Genomic DNA, 15,180 nt, shown 5'->3' with positions numbered 1-15,180 from the left:
GTGAGTTGAGTCTTAAAATAAAATGCGAATGCGAATGCAAAACAATCAGAAAGAAAGTCGCCAAAACGAAACGAAACGAAACGAAAACAAACAAGTTAAACCCAATCCAATCTGATCTTGAAATGAGAGCAGCACAAAAGCGTGTGGCCAGTGTCATTTCAGTGCCGTTCCTCTAACCCACACCACACTGCCTGCCGTTCCCGTTGTTCCTCTTACCCACACTGCCTGCCGTTCCCGTCGTTCCTCTTATCCGCACAGTGCCGTTCCCGTCCCAAGTCGCGCCTCTCACGCACCTTACGCAGGAACAAAGAACCGGACTACGAGTCGAACGTGGACACCCACTATAAAAGCGTAGCTGGGCGAGAGTTTGTCTGTCATTTGACGCCAAACGATCGTCGCACGAAGAACACAGAACGCACAATCGTTGTCCAGAGTCGCGTTTGGATATCATTGTGAAATGGGTAAGCCTGCCGTGCATACAGAGTGGGGAATCGAACGGTGAACGAACTTGAGTGGCGGCAGCATTATGGACACACAACCTTAGTGGCTCCATAAAACGAAACAGAAACAAGGGAACACAGTGGGAACGACGGACTGTCGACATGCCCACAATTATATATGCAAGTCGCGTTGATCTCGAAAAACAAGTCGCAACTGTGGGATCTTCGAGTAACTTTGAGTTCTTTGTTCCTAGTGCATCATCATGGAATATTACTGCCGCTGCTGGGTGTGCTATGTGCCTGCTCTGGAGTGGTCTTAGCCAGCGAACAGCAACCCGCACGCATTGTCTGCTACTTCAGCAACTGGGCCGTGTACCGTCCGGGAATTGGACGCTATGGGTTGGAGGATGTGCCCGCTGAGCTCTGCACGCATCTCATTTACTCCTTCATTGGCGTGGAGGACAAAAGCTGGGATGTGCTCGTAATCGATCCCGAACTGGATGTGGAGCAGGAGGGCTTCAGCAAGTTCACGCAGCTCAAGCAGACACATCCCAAGCTGAAGCTGCAGATAGCCGTCGGCGGCTGGGCCGAGGGTGGCTCCAAGTACTCGAAAATGGTGGCAGTGCGGGAGCGTCGACAGAGCTTCATACGCAGCATCGTTCAGTTTATGCGGCAGTACAACTTTGATGGCTTCGACCTGGACTGGGAGTACCCAGGTGCGACCGATCGCGGTGGCAGCTTTGGCGACAAGGATAAGTTCTTGTACTTTGTGCAGGAGCTGCGCCGCGCTTTCGATCGAGAGGGACGCGGCTGGGAGATTACCATGGCGGTGCCAGTGGCCAAGTTCCGTCTGCAGGAGGGCTACCACGTGCCGGAGTTGTGCGAGTAAGTTGAGAGAAAGGTGAATTTACCTACACTGCCGCTCTCCCCACGCTCTCTCTTTGCACTCAGAGCGACAAGCGCTAGAAAGAGATAGCAGTCTGCGCTTGCTGTGGTGGTTTTTGGCTTTTCACCTTAGAAGTAAATTCTCCTTTGCTTGGGAGTTTGATATTTGAACTGCGAGTAACGGTTTATCCCCCCTCGCAGCTTGTTGGATGCCATTCATGCCATGACCTATGATCTGCGCGGCAACTGGGCTGGCTTTGCCGACACACACAGTCCGCTGTACAGGCGCGAGCATGATCAGTACGCCTACGAGCGCCTCAATGTGGTGAGTAAACACAGCAGCAGCAGCAGCAGCAGCAGCAGCAGAGTGTCTGCGTGCCAAACTAATTTGCATCTCAACTCAAGAATGACGGCCTCGCGCTGTGGGAGGAGATGGGCTGCCCGGCGAACAAGCTGGTCGTCGGCATACCGTTCTACGGACGCACCTTTACGCTGAGCAACTCCAACAAGAACTACAACATGGGCACGTACATCAACAGGGAGGCGGGTGGCGGCGCACCGGGACCCTATACGAATGCCAGTGGCTTTCTGGCCTACTACGAGATATGCACGGAGGTGATGGACAAGTCGAAGGGCTGGACCGTCGAGTGGGATGAGGCGGGCATGGTGCCCTACACGTACAAGGACACGCAGTGGGTGGGCTACGAGAACGAGGCCTCGGTCCAGATCAAAATGGATTTCATCAAGCAGCGGGGCTATGCGGGCGCCATGACCTGGGCCATCGACATGGACGATTTCCATGGACTCTGCGGCCGCAAGAACGGCCTCATGCAAATCCTCTACGACAACATGCGGACCTATCGGGTGCCGGAGCCCACACGGGAGACAACGCCAAGGGTAAGTGGGCCCACTGCCAAATCGAGCGCGAAAGCAAATGAAATTTTTCATTTTTTTCCCCCTTGGTTTTTTTTTGCATTTACAGCCAGAGTGGGCGAAGCCGCCTGCCACTTCACCGAATCCGGACGAGGGCCCCATAGTGCAGAGTGAGACAACGTCGACGACGACGCGGAAACCGAAGCCGAAGCCAAAACCAACTTCTGCGGCAGTCAGCACAACGTCAGCGCCGGCACTGGCGCCAGCACTGACCAGCACCACGAAGAAAGCAACCACAAAGGTGAGCCAGGAGGGTGTGCCAGGCGGGGGGGCAGACATTTTTCACTCATTCCAAAATGCCAACAGAAACCCAAGAAGCCCAAGAAGACAACCAGCACGACCAGCAGGACCACCACAACAACGTCTGCGCCGGAGAAGGCAACGGAGGAGCCCGAAATAACTGTCGATCCGGAGCAGAAGCCAGGGGAGCCGCTGTTCGATCCCAGCGAAATTGATTGCACCAATCGCGATTTTGTGCCGCATCCAAACTGTCGAAAGGTAAGAGATTAAACCATACAAAAAGGCAGCATAAAATAATTTAATATTTTTACCCAGTATTTCCGCTGTGTGCACGGCAAACCCGTGGAGTTTGAGTGTAAGGAGGGCACGGCCTTCCACACGGTACTCAATGTCTGCGATTGGATTGAGAACAGCGATCGGTATTATTGCACACGAATCAAGCAGAAGCAGCGGGGCAATGAGGCCCACTAGCAGCTAAACTTTTACTAAATTATTTGCAAAACTCTAGCATAAGTTCGAGCATAAGTCCAAGACTATTTTTAACTTAATCTACGATTAGCTGTAGGGCCATAAAGTGCGTCAACGAGATTACTGCACGAGACGAAACGCATAAAAATATGAAAATGAAATATATGATTTTTGAAACAAATAAATAAGGAACTTAATGGTGCGTTCAATAAAAGTGGTGAGACATCCACAAAGCCTTGGGGTCTTGCATAATCCGACGTTCCGTACCATGCCATAATTTGAACGAGAATTTGCCATTTCTAATTACGCCAATAAACGCGCAATGACTGAAGACATTTTGCACTTATGTCGAGTCGTCAGCAGCCGCACAGCTGTTGGGGCAATCAACCAAAACCATTACCATACCGAGCGAACGAGCAATGATAAATAATGCTGCACGAAATGTTGCATTTTCTGATCCTTAACATTTGATTTCTATAAACTCAATTCATGCTTGGAGATTATGGGAGAGCGGGAGAGAGAGGAATTTAAATTAAACATTTGTGACACGAAGCAAGTCGCGCTGGCTCTGCCCCAAAATGCTGCCTAGAATCGCACATTTTGTCTCAATTTTAGTTGCTCTGAGTAATGGTAGAACTCGGAATGAGCACCGCATTGTCTATAATTAAACATGCCTCCAAAAACCAGCAGCAGATAATGCTAAAACCTTTTTTAAAATATTAAACTAAAGATGGAAGGGTTTTGCTTCGATGCTGGAACACTTCCCTATAGGGAAGTCTACCTTTAGCCTTGGGCTTATCCTAAGCCCTGCAAAACATTTACCGGGCCATCGCGAAAGAGAGCGCGATGCCGGGTGGCATGAAATGATCAACGAAAATTGAAAAGAGATCACAGACCACCAGAGAAAATCTCACTCACTCACTCACTCATTCAGAGCGTGGTGTGTGCTGTGCTTTTGACAAAATTGTTGGTGCTACAAAAATATCAAAATCGAATATTTTTCGCGGTCACAAGGTAAATTCATGGTATATGCATGTTGAGTTACGAATTGGTTTTGGACCGGGAGAGATCGTCTCGTATACTCGTGTACGGCACAAGGCACAGCACAGCACAGCACAGCCACAGCACAGTGAAATTTCCTTAGCTACTTTTCAGAAATTTCAAAAATATCAAAATAGATGTTGTTGGGTTGTGTGTTGGGTTCTAGTGGGCCCAATAGCGAGGTGGCCTGGCCCGTTCAAAAAACGACACGCACACGACGTGCACAGACGACGACGACTACGACGACGACGACCCACCGGGGCCAGAAATAAGCAAAATATTATTTAGCTAACAATCGTCGAAAGGGACACTAAGGATTACCCAGCCGATGATTGTTGGTTAAAATTTGGCTAAACGGCAGCGCGAATACAATTTTCAATCAATTCAAATATAAATGGAACCGCAAAAGTGAAAGAAATCAATTTTAATAACGAACAAAAAGTGCATAAATTGGAAGCCCACTAAAACTGTGACACAAACTTTGTGCGAGCCCAATTAAACGTCTATAGAGAATCCTATATATATAAACAGCACCAGATTCCCACACACACAACCCACACATAACCCTATAGATAGCTAGAGGACTGCCCGAACTATTGGCTCTCTGGTCACTGGTCCCAAATAATCTTTGGTTTTTGAATTCTTCACTCTTTCATTTAGTGCATTTAAACGAGCGCATATATAAGGCGGATGCATATATGTGCAGAATACGAGCGAGCAGTGTTAATTTCTAATTTTTCCTAATTGTTCATAATTACGGGAAAGTTGCGTAGAAAAAAAGGAGAATTTATGACGTGGCTAAAGTTCTAACCGCGCTGGAAACTCGAGGATAAAGATTGTTGCATACAATTATTATGGGACGGTTAACAATTTGGTTCCTGCTGGGACTAACGTTATTCGCCGTCTCCGATCATGGTGAGTACACTGCACTCCCTTCACTTCCGGTCCAAACCCACCCCTGCCCTGACCCACTTATATAAGGCGAAGGGCAGCCCAGCAGCACTTAAAGTTTTCTCTTTCTGACAGAAATTTCACGCAGCCCCAAGCCCCAAGCATTATGCAATTTTAACACAAAAAGCCAAGAAAGCCAAGAACAAAAATATGTGAAAAAAATATGTATGAATATTGTACAATACTTATTCATTTCAACAAATATTTGTGTGCTGATTTTATGTGTGTGTCTGCAAACGTCAGCGCGGACGACAATCGAACATTTTCTATAGCCTTCGTACACTTGACCAACCCAACCGAACCGAACCACTAGTGGCAGCAGGAGCACAGATACACAGATACAAATACACTCTAGCATTTAGCTGAATTTTGTTGTTCCTTCTACTTTTTTTTGAGAACTGATTTGCTCGCTAAAACGCAAACGATCGCCTGCTTGGTCGCTCTTCGTTGTCATCGTTTGTAATATTTATAAATTTAGAATTTCTAAGTTATTTTATGTGCAGAGAGCTCTGCGCTGAGTACATATCTATCCACTCGTATACACATCTATCTCTCCGTTTGTGTGTGTTAGCCATGTCCCTGTATATTTTGTTTGCTTTGCTCAGGTTTTTGGTGCAAAAAACCACAGCAAAGAAATGGTTAAAATGGTTTGGGTTTGGGTTTGCGTTGAGCCGGAATAGATTGCAGCAACATAAACACAATGTGCAGGCAGGCCGAGCAAAACATTTGTATAAATAATTCTATCAATGCGGATAGCAATGAATGCGAAATTGCTCAAATATCTTCTCTTCCCACACGCTATTTATCAGCGCAACTATCCGCTGACAGAAATATTGCCCATCCCATTGAAAATGTATTCAAAAAGTCTTTGGCAAATTGTACTTTGATTGGGCAATGATTAATGTGGGAAACTAGAGGCCTCCATGGACATGTCCTAATTGTCAGCCAATGGCAAAAGTAATTAGCAATTCCTTATGTATGACTACGCAGACGTGACCTTCCTTCCAGTACTGAAAAAGAAAAGCAAAAGCTGAGGAATATTCCAAATGAAACGCCTGCCCATGGGGATGGCTGACAGCTGTGTGCAGGCTGGGACAGTAAGGTGGCCAAAAGAAACAAAAATAAAAGAAGTAAGACCAAAGTGGGCGAGCAGCCAACAAAAAAAGAAAAGGAAAACTGTGCCGAAAATTCTCTCATCTAGATGCTGTATGCTTGAGTTCTCATCTTTTAAAAATAACATTCATAAATCCAACAGCAGTGTTCAAAGTGTGTGTGTCTGTGGATAGTACCATAAATAATGTCAAGTTTGAATAGATGGAATGACCTCGCCGCTGCTGACGCGCTGACATAAAGTTGCAAAAAGTGCGACGACCATTGTTCCACTCGGGAGAATTGTTCCACAGATAAACTCAAAAATAGCTTAGGGCCTAGGGCTGCTGCTCTGCTCTGCTCTGCCCTACTCTGCACTTAAATTACAAATGAATCTGTCACGGGTCCCGCGTGCGTGTGTGTTCTTTCAGTTGGGTTTGTCAATGCCGATGTCGGACCAAGCGAATCTGAGTGTCGACCCTACATTGAAAGAGCCATAAATGAATTGAAAACAGGTGAGTTTCAGCCTTGCTAAATGGCAGAATGTGCATATCGAATGTGGAATCATTGTAGATGGTGTCAGAGATGGCTCTGGGGAACTGCAATCCGATCAGCCCCGTAGGAACAACGACGACGATGACGATGATGATGACGACGATGATGGTGGGAAACGCGCTGCGTTTGATGACAAAGAAACTGTTGAAATTGAAACTGTCGAATTGGATTCCACAGAGGACGCGAAAAGCGCCAACGATATAGATGGCGATGGCATACCGGATGACGAGGACGATGATATCGATGGGGATGGTATACCGAACGATAAGGATGATGACATCGATGGCGATGGCATACCGAACGAGGATGACGATGACATTGATGGCGATGGTGTGCCCAACGAGGATGATGACGACATCGATGGCGATGGTGTGCCCAACTCCAAGGACGAGGACATCGATGGCGATGGTCTGAACAATGCCGATGATGAGGATATTGATGGTGATGGCACAGTTAATCATGGTAAGTGGCCCTCATGCCTTAGAGCCATTTTATTATATTTTATTTATTTTTTTTAACCCTCAGAGGATGATGATCTCGATGGTGATGGCACTCCCAATCATGGTAGGTTTGCTGCTACATAATTACTCCATTTACTTGAAATTTATTCTGCCTAGCAGTTCCGCATTAACTGAAAGCTTTTTTATCATTTCTAGATACATATTTTCGGCATCTTTTAGAGCGCAATGATCTTGTTTTCTTTTTGCTTTTCAGCAGCTTTTGTAGCTCAAATTTAAACTCTGATTTCCAAGCAGTCTCTAATTTGTACTCTCAATACTTTCAGAGGATAATGACTTGGATGGCGATGGTGTGCCCAATGACGAGGATGAGGATATGGACGGAGATGGCACAGTCAATCATGGTAATTATTTCAGCACATTCACAGTCGAATGTAGCATTTACAATAGCCACAAATATTCCTACAGAGGATGAAGATCTCGATGGTGACGGTGTCCAGAATGAAGAAGACGATGACATCGATGGCGATGGCAAAGCCAATCATGGTAAGCAAATTATTCCATTACAAATAGTAAACCCACTCAATGGGCAATTGTAACTTTCAGAGGACGAAGATCTCGATGGCGATGGCGTCAAGAACGAAAAGGATGAGGATTTGGATGGCGACGGCAAAGTGAATATTGGTAGGAATTTCACACAAAGAAACTTCTACGATTTGGTGGTGTAATTTCTGACTTCTTTTCTTCCACAGAGGATGAAGACCTCGATGGCGATGGCGTGCCCAATGAAAAGGACGACGATCTGGATGGTGATGGCATTCCCAATGAACATGACAACGATGTCGATGGCGATGGTGTGCCCAACGAACACGATGATGATGACAGCCAGGCCGACGACGACGATGATGATGATGATGACAAGGCAAAGGTTAAGAAGCGCAGCAAGCGTGAGGTTGATGCCGCGCCAGTCATCGACATTGACTCTCTGCCAAGTCCCGCCGAGGAATTCCCCATCGAAGAGGAAATCGTCAAGGAGGAGTCTGTCGAGGTGGAGGCCCAACCAGAGCCAGAGCCAGAACCAGAAGTTGAGGCAGTGAAAGAGCCTGAGCCTGAGCCAGAGCCAGAGGCAGAACCAGAGCCAGTTGTTCAGGAACAGTTGGTGGAGGAGCAGAAACCCGTCGAACCGGCACCAGCTGAAGAAGAGTCTGCCGAAGAGGTAGCCGCAGCTCCACAGCAGCCAGAAGCTGCCAAGGAGGATGCCGTTGAGTCTGAGGAGGCGCAGGATGAGCCCCAGGCAGCTGTAGCCCAGGAAGCCGCTGACACCGACGATGATGACGACGACGACGAGGATGACACCAAACCTGAGGATGAACTTCTTTGGGTAAGTTCTCACCAGTCCCATTAGGAGGACTTGTTTGAATAGTCTTTCAATTACAGGAAGGAACAATCCCCGAGAACCGCCGCAGTCGCCAGCACATCACAGAGCTGCTGCTGCTCGACGAGGAGTTCAATGCACGCGAGAAGGCCACCGACAATGTGGCCGAGATCATTCTGAAGGACATTAAGCGCATCTACGAGAATGCCATTAAGCCGCTGGAGACGCTGTACAAGTACCGCGATCTGAGCAATCGTCACTTTAGCGATCCGGAGATCTTCTCAAAGCCGTTGGTGCTCTTCATGGGTCCCTGGTCCGGTGGCAAGTCCTCGATCCTCAACTATTTGACCGACAATGAGTACACCCCGAACTCCCTGAGAACGGGTAAGAATGAGTTCTCAGATCTAACAGATCTTAAGTGATTTATGGCTTACCTTTTGCTCTTCTGGCAGGTGCCGAACCCTCTCCGGCCTACTTCAATATTCTGATGTGGGGCAATGAGACGGAGGTTCTGGACGGCACACAGCTGGCCGCTGACTACACGTTCTCCGGCCTGCAAAAGTTCGGCCAGGGCCTGGAGGAGCGTCTGCGCGGTCTGAAGATGAAGAGCAAGCTGCTCGAGAAGGTAAGCCTTAACCTGAGAGCGGGAGTGAGACAGCAGCATTAACTTGTCGGTCTGCCTGGGAGATGCACCTTGGGCCTGTCTGTTGTCTATCATGGCTGGCCATCTGCCAGACACAATTTGCTTTTAGTTTTTAGCTTTTAGCTTTTAGCACACAGCCGTCTGCATGCCGCTTGCTGCATTCTGCATTAATTTCGTTATTAATAAATGCAGATATGTTGCAATAGCAAAAAGTGAATTACTAAATTTAGTCACTTGCCTGCCACTGTGTGCATTTTTAGGTCAACATTGTCGAGATACCCGGCATACTCGAGGTGCGCAAGCAGGTCTCACGCGTCTTTCCCTTCAACGATGCCTGCCAGTGGTTCATCGATCGGGCAGACATCATCTTTCTGGTCTACGACCCAGCCAAGTTGGATGTGGGCCCCGAGACGGAGGCGATACTCGACCAGCTGAAGGGGCGCGAGTACCAGACGCGCATCATCCTCAACAAGGCGGACACCGTCCACCCGGAGGAGCTGCTGCGCGTGCAGGGTGCCCTCATTTGGAACATCTCGCCGCTGATGTCGTCGGCCCAGCCGCCACTCATGTACACCACCTCGCTGTGGACGCATCCCTACCAGGACGGCGCCCCGGCCCGCCTGCTGCTGGCCCAAGAGCGCGCCTTCCTGCGCGATCTGCGCACGGCCATTGACAAGCGCATTGAGCACAAGATTGCCAGTGCGCGTCGATTTGCGGTAAATTTGCGTCACATTGCTGTTGTTCCTTGCGGTACTTATCCACCATCTCCCTCTCTCCCACAGGTACGCGTGCGCAACCACGCCAAGATGGTGGATTGCTATCTGAACACCTACTTCAACCACAAGACGCTGTTCGGCAACAAGAAGCGCATCTCGGATGACATCATTGACCATCCGCAGAACTATCACATCTACGAGGGCCTCTCCACGCTGACCAACATCTCGCGCTACGATCTGCCCGATCCGGAGGTGTACCGCGACTTCTTCCGCCTCAATCCGCTGTACGAGTTCAAGAAACTCTCCGAAACGTGCACCTACTTCCGCGGCTGTCCCATCAACAAGCTGGATCAGGCCATTTCCTACGAGCTGCCCGAGCTGGCTGGCAAGTACAAGAAGATGTCCGAGGCGGCTCTTGCCAACATTGAGTCACAGCAGCAGCAGCAGCAAGAGCAGCAGCAGCAGCAACAGTTAGCGGGGGAGGGACAGGGCAAGGGACAGGCTAATCCCAAAAAGACGAGTTGAGGTGGAGTGGAAAACCTAACCTGCCATTTAGTTTGTTTTAATGAGAGATAGAGAGAATGTGACAACGACAGCGCCACCGGTGACCGTCTATTGAGAATAACGAAAGAGAGAGTGGGACGGATATATGTTTAGCAGGCGTAGAGAGAGCAAGAGGACATGAACAGAGCCGCAAATATGAGAGCATGTTTTTTTTCGTTTGTAGAAGAACAACAGCGTAAGACAGAAGACAGAAAAGAGAGAGTGAGAGAGAGAGCAGCGAAGAGAGAGCAAATGATATTTGAAATAGCAACGGTTGCCTATGCGCCCATGTTTTGGCCTTTAGTGAATTTTATTTAATGAATTTATCAACCGTTTTGCAGTAGAGAACTTTTTATTTATGAACGATAACTTAACCGAACTGAGAGAGCCATATGAGAGCGACAAACCCAATTACACAAAGAGAGCAAATAGACACACAACAGAGAGCACACTTTTGGTGCAGGGAGGAGAGTTGAAGGCAAGGGGAGTCCTTAGAATATGTGAGAGCAGAGCAACAAGTAACTGTTAAACTATTAACTGAGAGCAGAGCGTACCTAAATATACATATATCGACGATAACTATACCCTGTACCCTCCTAATTGGCTAACAACCGATTGGAATTCAATTCCCACTACCAGATTTTTCTTCTTTAATTTTTCAAGTAGTAGTAAACAACAGCGAAGTTTTGAGCACACACACACACACACAGGCAATATTGTTAATGTTTTTTGTAATTTTCTTTTGGTTTTTTGGCTTTGACCAACCCTTCCGACGATGTCATAGTTGATAAGACTTTCTTTGATAAAAGCAGAAAACACAGTGAAGACACGATAATAACAAACTAATGACCAAAAACTGACGTATATTTATTTATTCATGAACGACCGGACCTAAGCATATGTGAGATAAAGGCGAAAGAGCAGCGTAAACTTTAATTAAAAAACAAACAAAACAATTTTACGAACTGAGAATCTACGTAGAATGTACTGTGAGAGCGGGTGAAAATACACAAGTGAATAAAAACAACAGAGAAAACCCCAAGCAAACAGGTCTTTTAATGAACAAAAAAAATGTTTCAGCAATTTACAACTTTTTATTTTGAATTTCGAAAACTTTGACTTTTAACATATCGGTTATCGCCAGGGTTGATTAAGATATATCTTAAAGCGTGCGCACTACAGCACATTTGGTACTTTTAGGCGCCACATTTTTAACATTTTGCAGAAGAAACACGGTAGATGTCGCTATATACAGTTTTGTGAATTCCGGCAGAACAGCTGTTGTTGTTGTTTCAAAACGGGCACACTTAGCTGTTATGTGAAATTATTATTGGGCAAAAAATTAAATAAAAATAGTCAAAACCCATAGAAAATGTTAAGAATAAGCTGTTTATATCGACTGCCAAATGCACTGCACTCCAGCCGCTGTGTTAGACACTGGAAACAGCCAGCGGCAGCGTTGCGACAATTTCATGTGGACGCCGCGCGACTGAAGCGCCGGAAAACGGCTGAAGAGAAGGTAGGTTTGAGAGCAACTGGGCAAGGAATGAAATTTTTTGTGTGTGTTGTGAGCAAAAACTTTAATTTATGAATGAAAAGTTGATTTATGAATAGCGTATACTAAGCATAAACTGTTGCACGAGGACAGACTCACTAATTTATGTAGAAATCGCCACGAATTATAGAGTATTCACCGAAGAAAGCGCCGCCGGCAAATGGTTTGCCTGCTGGAGGATCGGAAATCTGGCGGCACATGAGCGTGACGCAGCTGGCCAAGACGCTGCAAAGGCCAGTGGGTAAGTGGACACTCAAGCAAACTTTGGTGACTCAAGTCACTTATTTATAGGTTTTCCTCCACCACAGATGACGTGCAGGAGGCCATGCTGTACGTTAAAGGCGCTGACAACATTGAACCAGCCGCCAAGTTGCCGGATCTCAAAATCATACAAGAAATAGCCAAAAAGCTGGGCGCCAAGACGCGCGTGGTGGCCACACCAGAGACCAGCAGCGAGGACGAGCAGAAGGTGCGCGATGTGACGCCCAGGCCGCCTGCGCCGCCAGAGCTGCTGCAGCCTCGTCCGCCCGTCGTCACAGTCATGGGCCATGTGGATCACGGCAAGACCACGCTGCTGGACTCGTTGCGTGGCGCAGATGTGGCTGCGGGAGAGGCTGGTGGCATTACACAGCACATCGGTGCGTTTACTGTGACGCTGGAGAACGGCGAACAGGTCACATTTCTGGACACTCCCGGCCACGCGGCCTTCAGCGCGATGCGCGCACGCGGTGCCGTGGCCACGGACATCATTGTGCTGGTGGTGGCCGCCGAGGATGGTGTCATGGCGCAGACACGCGAAGTCATTCAGCTGGCCAAGGAGGCGCAGGTGCCCATCATTGTGGCGCTTAACAAAATCGATAAACCAGAGGCGAATATTGTAGGTGTTTTTGTGGTTTCAATCTGTAATTTCTGCTGCTAATGTTTGATTGGTTCTTGCAGGAAAAGAGCAAGCGGGAGCTGGCGCAAATGGGTTTGGCTCTCGAGGAGCATGGCGGCGATATTCAGGTCATCCCAATTTCAGCGCTCAAAGGCACCAACCTGCAGCTGCTCGCCGAGGCAGTGAGCACGCAAGCGACGCTTATGGGGCTGAAGTCTGATCCTGCGGGTCTGGTGGAGGGCATTGTGGTGGAGTCCAAAACAGATCCGCGTCGTGGCAAGCTCTCCACGGCCATCGTGTCCCGCGGCACACTGCGCAAGGGCTCGGTGCTGCTGAGTGGCTTGGCGCATGCCAAGGTGCGCGGTTTGTTCGATCACAATGGACAGCCGCTGAATGAGGCGCCGCCCGGCACACCAGTGGAGATTCTGGGCTGGCGGGAGCTGCCACTGGCAGGGGATCTCATACTAGAGGTGGAAACGGAGGTATTTGGAGTGCAATTTCTTTACTTTTCCTCCCATTTGTGACATGAAAACCCTTTGCAGAAAAAGGCGCACGCCGTGCTGAAGTTCCGCGAGCATGAGGCGCAGCAGGAGAAGATCGAGTCGAGCAGCGATGAGATACGCAAAAAGGATGAGGAGCATCAGGCCACGTATCGAGCAGCGCGCGAGGCACGTCGCCTGGCGGGACGCTTTCGCATGCGCGGCGGCCAACGGGTCAAGCAGGTGGACGAGCACGAGGGCAAGCCGCGCGTCAGTGTGATCATCAAGGGCGATGTGCATGGCTCTGTGGAGGCGATACTGGATGTGCTGGAAACGTACAGCAGCAACGAGATCTGCCGCCTGGACATTGTGCACTATGGCGTGGGCAATGTCACGGAGGGAGACCTGGAGCTGGCCAAGGCATTTGATGCCATTATCTATGCCTTTGCTGTGGAGACGCCACAGCTGAAGGCCGCCAAAGATGTGACTGTGCGCAGCTACAACATAATCTATCGGCTGATTGATGACTTGAAGGAGCAGCTGAGCAGCAAGCTGCCACCTATGGAAGTGGAGGAAGTGCTGGGCGAGGCCAATGTGCTGCAGAGCTTCATCATCAATGAGGGACGCAAAGAGGTGCCCGTTGCCGGGTGTCGCTGCACCAAGGGCGTGCTGAAGAAGGCACAAAAGTTCCGACTCGTGAGAGATGGGGAAGTGGTCTACGATGGCCAGTTGGAGTCGATGCGTCATCTGAAGAACGAAGTGGACTCCATCAAGAAGGATGTGGAGTGTGGACTGCGCTTTAGGGATGCGAAAGTGCTGCCACAGGCCGGGGACATACTCCAATGCTACACGACGCACATGGAGGCGCAGCAAACGGATTGGGATCCAGGTTTCTAGTGGATGATTGTTGCCTTTGTTATCGCCATTATAATACACTTATTCTATATAGTTTTTGTTTCCATTCTATACGGTTTATATAAAACAAATGCCACTATCCGACTTCCTGTTGATCTCGCAGCCGCAGCCGCAGCCACCCTTCACCCACATGCCTGGGTGGTGCTTAGGATACGGCCTCAAACGGAACTGTCGCCGCGATAAGGCAAAACACTGACAGCGGCTACAGCGAGAGCGAGAGCGAGTGCCTGCTGCCTGCTGCCTGTGACGGAAGCTGCTTAAATGGGTCAAAGCAATGCTAATTGGAGTTCACCCACACCAAGCCAGAGGCACACTCAGTGGCCATAGACCAGAGCGACTTCTTGCGCAGATAAACGATTTCCGCTAAGGCTCAGCCAATTAGAGACAAGTTCTACATTTAATGAATGAACGAATTGTTTTATGCACAATATATAAATGCCATTTATATTCTGCGAATTTATATAATCTCACAAGTGCGCTCCACATACCCTCGGTGTGTATCGGCTTGTTGCTCGCCTTGAAATGCAAATTTCATTCCCTTTTTGCGTTGCGATTCATTAGCTAACTTTCCCCTGCCAAAGTCGCGATAAGAGCGAGAGGTTTAAATATAGAATGTGACGGGGCAGACTTATATAACCGATGCTGGATAAAAGATATTTCCCTTAAGCAATGCTTCGAGCGGCTTCCTTCCGCTTTTCTTAGTTTCTTTTTTTTTTGGGGGGGTTTAATGTACGGCACTATCAGCGGCTAACTAAAATTCGGCGGAAGCTCTTGTGGTTGAGATTGGCAGTTGGATTATGATATATATTTATGTACTATATATGTTTGTAGCTCCAATTGGAATGCGGAAATAGTCACTCAGACCAGAGCCCTGAGTCTGTGAATTTCATGAATGAACTCGACAACTAATTTGGTTGTAATCGATGCGCTCCATGGTTAAACGATCTGCATGGACAATGCCAGACTGCAATTATAACACAAGTGCAGAGAGAGAGAGAGAAGAGATCATGTGCATTG

The 15,180-nt window shown here is 48.3% G+C and overlaps 3 protein-coding genes across 10 annotated transcripts; all 3 read left to right on the top strand.

Annotated features, from left to right (window-relative positions):
- The first annotated feature begins 381 nt into the window (after positions 1–381).
- Positions 382–3,122, top strand: LOC117583843 (endochitinase). The gene is made up of 7 exons (XM_034272460.1): positions 382–461; positions 695–1,325; positions 1,527–1,650; positions 1,731–2,222; positions 2,308–2,499; positions 2,565–2,756; positions 2,814–3,122. Exons 1-7 carry the CDS (start codon positions 458–460, stop codon positions 2,967–2,969), a joined length of 1,791 nt encoding a protein of 596 aa, XP_034128351.1. The 5' UTR covers positions 382–457; the 3' UTR covers positions 2,970–3,122.
- Positions 3,123–3,991: 869 nt separating this feature from the next.
- Positions 3,992–11,384, top strand: LOC117583841 (sarcalumenin). Of its 8 annotated transcripts, none has more exons than XM_034272455.1 (14): positions 3,992–4,052; positions 4,668–4,922; positions 6,479–6,562; positions 6,621–6,710; positions 6,780–7,064; positions 7,128–7,166; positions 7,387–7,464; positions 7,529–7,606; positions 7,667–7,744; positions 7,813–8,441; positions 8,498–8,819; positions 8,888–9,060; positions 9,339–9,794; positions 9,861–11,384. In XM_034272455.1, the coding sequence occupies exons 2-14, from the start codon at positions 4,862–4,864 to the stop codon at positions 10,317–10,319; spliced, it is 2,832 nt and encodes a 943-aa protein (XP_034128346.1). In that variant the 5' UTR covers positions 3,992–4,052; positions 4,668–4,861; the 3' UTR covers positions 10,320–11,384. The 8 variants fall into 8 exon arrangements, with proteins under 8 accessions (XP_034128346.1, XP_034128345.1, XP_034128348.1 ...); XM_034272454.1 differs by having other exon boundaries at positions 7,128–7,183; positions 7,374–7,464; XM_034272457.1 differs by lacking the exon at positions 7,529–7,606.
- A 241-nt stretch (positions 11,385–11,625) lies between these two features.
- On the top strand, positions 11,626–14,244 carry LOC117583842 (translation initiation factor IF-2, mitochondrial). The gene is made up of 5 exons (XM_034272459.1): positions 11,626–11,856; positions 12,004–12,133; positions 12,201–12,769; positions 12,832–13,251; positions 13,312–14,244. The coding sequence occupies exons 1-5, from the start codon at positions 11,710–11,712 to the stop codon at positions 14,143–14,145; spliced, it is 2,100 nt and encodes a 699-aa protein (XP_034128350.1). The 5' UTR covers positions 11,626–11,709; the 3' UTR covers positions 14,146–14,244.
- Positions 14,245–15,180: the final 936 nt, after the last annotated feature.

Source organism: Drosophila guanche, unplaced genomic scaffold, assembly GCF_900245975.1.
Source record: "Drosophila guanche unplaced genomic scaffold, DGUA_6, whole genome shotgun sequence".
Taxonomy (NCBI): Eukaryota; Metazoa; Arthropoda; class Insecta; order Diptera; family Drosophilidae; genus Drosophila; species Drosophila guanche.
This window is presented reverse-complemented; position numbering and strand designations above follow the sequence as displayed.